Consider the following 8,069-nt stretch of genomic DNA (forward strand, 5'->3'; position numbering starts at 1 on the left):
TTGCTGGGTGATGTGGTAAATGCGTGCTTAACTGGATAAGCAGCTGTCAGCCTGTTTTCAAAGAATCATTTTATATCCTTACCAGCAATATATGAGAATTCCGGCAGCTCTATATCTTTGTCAGCACTTGGTATATTGTCAGTAATTTTAGTTTTAGCCATTCTGGTGGGTGTGTACTAGCATCTCACTGTCATTTGTCTTTACATTTCTCTAATGACAAATGACATTAAGCATCTTATGTGCTTATTGGTTATTTGTGTATCTTCTTTTGTGAAGTGTCTGTTCAAATATATATTTTTAAATGGTTTATCTTTTTAGTATTAATTTGAAAGAGTTCTTTATATATTCCGGATACAAGTTCTTTGTCAGAACATTGTATCATGAATATTTTCCCCCAGTTGTTAGTTAACTTTTATTACTTAACAATGTCTTTAAAGAGCAGAAGTTTAAAATTTGATGAAGTTCAATTAAGACTTTTTTGTTTCCATTTACTGCATTTTGTGTCCTTTATAGGAAATTCTTGCCTAATCCAAGGTTGAAAGAATTTCTTCTATATTTTCTTCTAGAAATTTTATAATTTTAGCTTTTATGCCTCAGTCTATGATCTGACACCACCCTTACGGCAGAAAGTGAAGAAGAACTAAAAAGCGTCTTAATGAAAGTGAAAGAGGAGAGTGAAAAAGTTGGCTTAAAGCTCAACATTCAGAAAACTAAGGTCATGGCATCTGGTCCCATCACTTCATAGCAAATAGACAGGGAAACAGTGGAAACAGTAGCTGACTTTATTTTGGGGGGCTCCAAAATCACTGCAGATGGTGACTGCAGCCATGCAATTAAAAGACACTTACTCCTTGGAAGAAAAGTTATGACCAACCTAGATAGCATATTAAAAAGCAGAAACATTACTTTGCCAACAAAGGTTCATCTAGTCAAGGCTATGGATTTTCCTGTGGTCATGTATGGATGTGAGAGTTGGACTGTGAAGAAGGCTGAGCATTGAAGAATTGATGCTTTTGAACTGTGGTGTTGGAGAAGACTCTTGAGAGTCCCTTGGACTGCAAGGAGATCCAACCAGTCCATCCTGAAGGAGATCAGCCCTGGGATTTCTTTGAAAGGAATGATGCTAAAGCTGAAACTCCAGTACTTTGGCCATCTTATGCGAAGAGTTGACTCACTGGAAAAGACTCTGATGCTGGGAGGGATTGAGGGCAGGAGGAGAAGGGGACGACAGAGGATGAGATGGCTGGATGGCATCACGGACTCGATGGACAGGAGTTTGGGTAAACTCCGGGAGATGGTGATGGACAGGGAGGCCTGGTGTGCTGCGATTCATGGGGTCGCAAAGAGTTGGACACGACTGAGCGACTGAACTGAATTGAACTGATGATCTATTTCACATCAGTTTTTTGTATATGGCACAAGATAAACGTCAAGTTCTTTTATTTTTTTTATGTTGATCCCTTCTTGAATTGGCATTTTGTCACAATCAACTGGCCCTGTGTGTTTGGGTCTGGTTTGGGAACTCATCCTCTTCCATTGATCTTTATATCAGCAGTTTTGCCAGTAGCACCCTGCCCTAATCACTACAGTGTCATCATAGGTGTGAAATCAGGTTAAGTCCTTCAAATTTGCTCTTCTTCTTCGAGCTTCATCGAGTAGAAGCTTAGATAACTGATTTGAAACCTATCGTGTCTAATACAAATATTTGAAGCTATAAATTTCCCCTTAAGCAGTTCTTAAGGTGCATCCCACTCATTTCAGTCCCCTTGCCTAAGCTTGTTTCCCCGTATGGCTACTTTCTGAGGTTTTGTAACCAGCCCCTACTTTGCAAAGGGAAGAACCCTACAAGTGGCCTCTTAACTTCCTCTGTTGCTCCTTCTAATTCATTTCCTCCAGAACAGCCAGAAGGAAGTTTTGAGAGTAAATCCATTACATGCCTGCACTGCTCTGACCCTGCTCCACCACGTTCTTACAACTTCCCACTAGCTCCCCTTTCTACTTAGAAAACTATCCAAGCCCCTATCAAGGCTGTGCGCGATCTGGCTCCCACCCACCTCCTGGATCTCATTTTCTCTCTCCTACCTGGTCCTTTTATCACATTTCAGGTGTTCTGGATTTTTTTGTTTCTCTCAACTCATGAAGCTCTTTCCTTGTCTCTGAGCCTCTGTAAATACGATTCCTATGGCCTGGAATGCTCTCCTCCTGTATCAGTTAACTCTTGCCAGGTAACAAACCATCCCCAAACCTAATGACTTAAAAAAATAATCATCCCTCTTTCCCTGCTGCCACAGAGCCACATGGAGGCTGAGGCTCGGGTGCATTTAAGATTTGGCTCTACCAGTAACCCACCTCCATGGCGGAGGAAGGCATTGCTGCTGGAGGTGTAATGGACGTTAATACTGCTTTGCAACAGGTGCTGAAGACCGCCCTCATCCACAGTGACTTAGCATGTGGAAATCATGAAGCTGCCAAAGCTTTAGACAAGAGCCAAGCCCATCTATGTGTGCTCGCATCCAACTGTGATGAGCCTAAGTATGTCAAGTTGGTGGAGGCCCTTTGTGCTGAGCATCAAATAAACCTTATCAAGGTTGATAACAAGAAACTAGGGGAATGGGTAGGCCTCTGTAAAATTGACAGAGAGGGAAAACCCCGTAAAGTGGTTGGTTGCAGTTGTGTGGTGGTTAAGGACTATGGCAAAGAATCTCAGGCCAAGGATGTCATCGAGGAGTACTTCAAATGCAAGAAATGATGAAATAAAAAACTGAGTTCTTGTTTTAAAAAAAAAAAAAATCCATGTTTTCTTAGGAGGCAGTGAGACAGCCCAATTGCTCTGCTGGTCTGGTTAGGGATTGGTTGATCTTGGTTGGGGCCTCTCATGCATCTTCGGTCAGTGGTGGGTTGGGTAGTGGCCCTGCTGACCTTGGCTGGGTTCCCTTACATGAAGGTGATTTGAGGGCTGTTGACTGGTCTAGCCTGGCCTTGGCTACAAAGGCTGAGACAACTTGACTCTCATCCATATGTCTCTTTCATCTCTCCAGCAGGCTTGCTGGGGGTGAAGGCAGGAGTCCAGGGGAAGGTAAACTCCTGCAAGCATGTTTTCAAGCCTCAGTGTAGGTCAGGTCTCCTGAAAGCTATTGCCACAGCAGTCCATGGCCAAGCCCAGATTCAAGATGGGGAAATAGACTGGGCAACTTTAGTGAGAAGAGCTGAAAGGTCACAGGACCTTGCAAAGGAGAAAGGTGGGAGCATCTTCGCCCCTGCTCCTTCTTTCCACCTAGTACCTTCTCATCCTCTGTCTCCTCCTTGAAGAATTCTTCTCTGACCATCCTGGGGGCAACAGTCATTCCCCAAGTTTTCTCAGTCACATTCCTGGTTTGCTTTCTTCACAGTCCTCAGCTGTAATTCTTCCCCATGTGTGTGTGTATTTCCTGTGTCCTGACATGGGAGCAGGGGGACCACGTCTGGGTACCCTTTGTGTCCCCAGACTCAGCCCAGGGCCCAGCACAAAGTAAGCCCCCTGCAAATATTCACACACCCACCAATGAACCAGCAGGGCCACGTTCTCAGGGAGAGAATGAAGCTGTGACTTGGGGCAGTGAGTCCCCTTCCCTGAGTGGCCAGGTCCCAGGAGTGGGGTCTCACATAACGCAGCCCCCACACTCGGCCTGGATGCCCGAGTCCTTTCTGTGTCTGGAATGAAGCTCATAAGTCAGGTTGACCTGGTGGCCTCTCTCCAGCTAGAAAATCACTCTCTTCGCTTCCAAGGGCAGGTCAGTCTGTCTCAGGGGACTCATAAGCCTTGCTCTACTGTCCTTCATCCTTAAAATAGATTTTAAAGCCTGCCCTGCGGAGTGAGGACATCTGGAATTTCAGAACTGGGAGGTCAGAGCCAGTGGGTCCCACTTCCCTGGGGGAGTCGAGGCCACAGGACCCTGGCTCCCGAGTCTGGCTTGACCTATCACATCTGCCTGGGGCTTCCAGCTCTGGCCCTCCTTGTTGTGGCCTAGGGACACCCAGAAGCTGATATCATTTGGGACAATATATTGGAAGTGAGATAGTGAACTGGACCTTCTTCATTTTCTCCAGCATTAATGTTAATAATAGTATAGTTGATCCCATCCCCCACCCCAGCCTCCTTACCCACCGTTACACTTTCCACAATTTCAGTTACCTGCGGTCAACTGCGGTCCAAAAACATTGGGCTGTCCGAAAGGTCGTTAGGATTTTCCCATAACATCATTCTGTAAGATGTTACAAGAAAACCCAAGCAAAGCTTTTGGCCACTGCAATATTAAACGGGGTGGCTCAGTTGGTAAAGAATACATTTGCAGTGAGGGAGATCTGGGTTTGATCCCTGGGTTGGGAAGATCCCCTGGAGAAGGGCATGGCAATCCACTCCAGTACTCTTGCCTGGAGAATCCCATGGACAGAGGAGCCGGCAGGCTACAGTCCGTAATGTTGCAAAGAGTCGGACACAAATGAGTGACTGCTGCTGCTGCTGCTAAGTCGCTTCAGTTGTGTCCAGCTCTGTGCGACCCCAGAGATGGCAACCCACCAGGCTCCCCCGTCCCTGGGATTCTCCAGGCAAGAACACTGGAGTGGGTTGCCATTTCCTTCTCCAATGCAGAAAAGTGAAAAGTGAAAGAGAAGTCGCTCAGTCATGTCTGACTCTTAGCGACCCCATGGACTGAGGTCTACCAGACTCCTCTGTTTGTGGAATTTTCCAGGCAAGACTACTGGAGTGGGTTGCCATTTCCTTCCCCAGGGGATCTTCCCTATCCAGGGATTGAACCCGAGTCTCTTGTGTCTCCTGCATTGACAGGCAGATTCTTTACCACTGCACCACCTGGGAAGCCCCATTTTACTTAAAAATGGCACCAAAGATCCAGAGCAATGATGCCAGGGATTTGGATCTGCCAAAGAGAAGCCATAAAGTGCTTCCTGTAAGTGAAGAGGTGAAAATTCTGAACTTAAGAAAAAAACAAGTACTTGCTGAAGTTGCTGACATCGATGGCAAAAGCAAATCTATCCGTGAAATTGTGAAGAAGCAAAATGAAATTCTTGCCATTTTGCTTTTGGACCGCAGACTGTTAAATCAGGGCCACAGCACAGGATGAGTGCTTAGTGAAGATGGAAAAGGTGTCCAATCTGTAAAATGTTTTGAATGAGAGAGACCACACTCACTAACTTTTATTATTGTGTGTTTTAATTATTGTTCTCTTCTATTATCAGTTACAGTTGTTAATCTCTTACTGGGTCTAATTTATAAATTAAATTTCATCATCATAGGAGAAAACATAGTATATATAGAGTTCGGTAGTATCTGTGGTTTCAACCATGCACTTTGGTCTTGGAACATACGCAGTGTGGATGAGTGGAGACCACTGGAACAGTAGTAATAGTAGTAACTACAGCATTGATGCTTTTGAGCTGTGGCGCTGGAGAAGACTCTTGAGAGCCCCTTGGATGGCAGGGAGATCAAACTAGTCAATCCTAAAGGAAATCAACCCTGAATATTCATCAGAAGGACTGATGCTGAAGTGACAATACTTTGGCCACCTGAAGCAAAGAGCCTCTTCTCTGGAAACGACCCTGATGCTGGGAATAAGGACAGGAGGAGAAGGGGGTTGCAGAGAATGAGATGTTGGATGGCATCACTGACTCATTGGACATGAGTTTGAGCAAGCTCCAGGAGACAGGGAAATCTGGCATGCTGCAGTCCATGGGGCCATAGAGAGTTGGACACAACTTAGTGACTGAACATCAACAACAAGAACAATTTCCTTGGCCTGTATGATGTGTAAGATATCTTGCATATCTTGGCTGATTCAAGTCTCACAATGTGTGACTTGGTAACACTACTGACCCATTTGACAGATGAGAAAACAGAGGGCACTGGGGTGTGTCTGAGGTTGCAAAGCAGAGATTTGAACTCAGGTCTTTCTACTGCAGAAGCCAGTGGCCTCATCCATCACCAGCCCCAGATGCCCTCTGTCTCCCCTCCGGCACCCAGGGCCTGGACCACACCTCTGGCTCTTCTCCTCCCTCCCCGCACCTTGGACCCTGCAGGGTTTGTGTCTGAGCCTCTTTGTGCCTCCTCTTCCCCAGGGGCTGACCCCCTGGTCACTCAGCAACCGCCCAGCTGGTCCCTGGGTCTGGCTGCTGCTGCAGGGTGAGAGGGCCTTCTGGGAGCTTGAATGGCTGCCCTGTCAGGGGCCTCTGTCTCTTCCTTAACTGGGATCCGCCGCCTCTGCAGCCCCGGAGAGTTCGAGAGGCCATGGGCCAAGTCCTTGGCAGAGCGGCTGGGTGAGGATGCTGAGTGGAAGCAGATGTGCCCAGGCCGCTTCTGGACCACTGCCGGAGGAGCCCGCAGGGCTGGGAGGACGTTGGGTGCCGGAGTGAAGGCTGGGCTCGGGACAAAACTGCCTTGGAGACAAATATTTTAATGTTTGGTTTGAGAATGAAATCAAGCCTTTATTTTTGTGTTCTAAGCCAAAGGTAATTAGCCATGGAACCCGAACTCTGGTGTGTCTCCCGGAGGGGGAAACTGAGGCCCGGGGCAGGGACTTGCCCCAGGTCAGCCGGGTCACTCCGTGAACTCTGACACACTATACGAGCTGGGGTCGGGATTGGGGTGCCCAGCCTTTTCTACTGGCAAGGAACCGTTGGGTATCTTTCTTGTGTGGCCTGAATGACATGAGAGACACCCTCGCCCTCCTAGGAAGGGGAAGATTGCCAGTGTCCACCCGTCCAGTGGGTGAACTCCAGCCTCAAGACCACAGTGGGCTCCTTAACCACTTACTGGCAAACAGACACATCCCGGGGGATGAGGAGTCTCAGCCTTTCTTCTGGGGTCTTTTGAGAGAGACAGCTCTGAACTGGGAATGGGAACCCTGGGTTCCGGTCTTGAGTTTGTCCCCGATGTGCTATGACAACTTGGGCAAGCTGTTGTTTTCCTCCTCCCTGCCTTAGTTTTCCCACCTGTAGAATGGGGATGGCCAGAAGCCCTGACCAGCATGGCCCATGGGGTTTGTATAAAACCTAAAGTGAAGGCGGGGGTGGTGGGTGGAAGTGAAATCTTTGCAGACAAAAGCACTGGGCACCAGGTGAGGCTTGTATGGAGCAGCAATATCTCACCTAGGGTGATTCTGGACACCTCTGAGCCTCCCTGCTCCCTCTTGCAGCTGCGGGTGGGTCCTCCCTCAGGTAGGTGTGCAGGTCACCTTAGAATGCTTGCTTTACATTTTCACAAACCACTGGGTCCTGGGGCGGTACCCGGGAGAGGGCGCAAGGCCATAGGTTCACTCGGGTAGGAAGCATATTCTCGACTGAAGGGAATGCAACCCATTTTAGCATGTTGAAACAAACGTGGATCTATTACGGAACAGAAGGAGAATTTGGCTCACATTGTGAAGATAAAGCACAAGGCTGAGGAGATTTCGGGGCAGTGGCAGCCTTTGCTCTGTCCGCTTGTGCCTCCCTCCCCCTGCCACCCCCAAACCGCTGCATGTCCCATTCTCCTTCTGTAGAAGAGGGACTTGTGGAAGAAACTCCCTGTAGCCCTGGGACCGCCCAAGTTAACCCAACAGCTGGAATTTAATACCCCTCAGGCTCCTTCTTCCATAAAATTCCAATCTTCCTAATTATTACAAATATGCCATTCAGAAGTCTTGGTTAAATATCGGAGCTCATTTCCCTTCCTTAGAGATGAGCTCAGATATTTGCTGTTAAAAAAAGGAACTATGGTCGCCGTTATCACGATTATCGCCATCATCAGCTTCTTGCACAGGCAGATATTAGAATTTGGTTTTCTGAGGAAGCCAGACTTGAGCAACGCTAGTGTTCTTTGGAAGGACTGATGCTGAAGCTGAAACTCCAATACTTTGGCCGCCTGATGCGAAGAATCGACTCATTGGAAAAGCCCCTGATGCTGGGAAAGACTGAGGGCAGGAGGAGAAGGGACGACAGAGGATGAGATGGCTGGATGGCATCACTGACATGATGGAAATGAGTTTGAGTGAACTCCGGCAGTTGGTGATGGACAGGGAGGCCTGGCGTGCTGCAGTCCA

General features: G+C 47.7%; 1 protein-coding gene across 1 annotated transcript; it reads left to right on the forward strand.

Annotated features, from left to right (window-relative positions):
• The first annotated feature begins 2,276 nt into the window (after positions 1-2,276).
• Positions 2,277-2,776, forward strand: LOC120863500 (40S ribosomal protein S12-like). Its single transcript, XM_040239802.1, has one exon. It carries the CDS (start codon positions 2,354-2,356, stop codon positions 2,747-2,749), a length of 396 nt encoding a protein of 131 aa, XP_040095736.1. The 5' UTR covers positions 2,277-2,353; the 3' UTR covers positions 2,750-2,776.
• Positions 2,777-8,069: the final 5,293 nt, after the last annotated feature.

This window comes from Oryx dammah, unplaced genomic scaffold, assembly GCF_014754425.2.
Source record: "Oryx dammah isolate SB20612 unplaced genomic scaffold, SCBI_Odam_1.1 HiC_scaffold_1, whole genome shotgun sequence".
NCBI lineage: Eukaryota > Metazoa > Chordata > Mammalia > Artiodactyla > Bovidae > Oryx > Oryx dammah.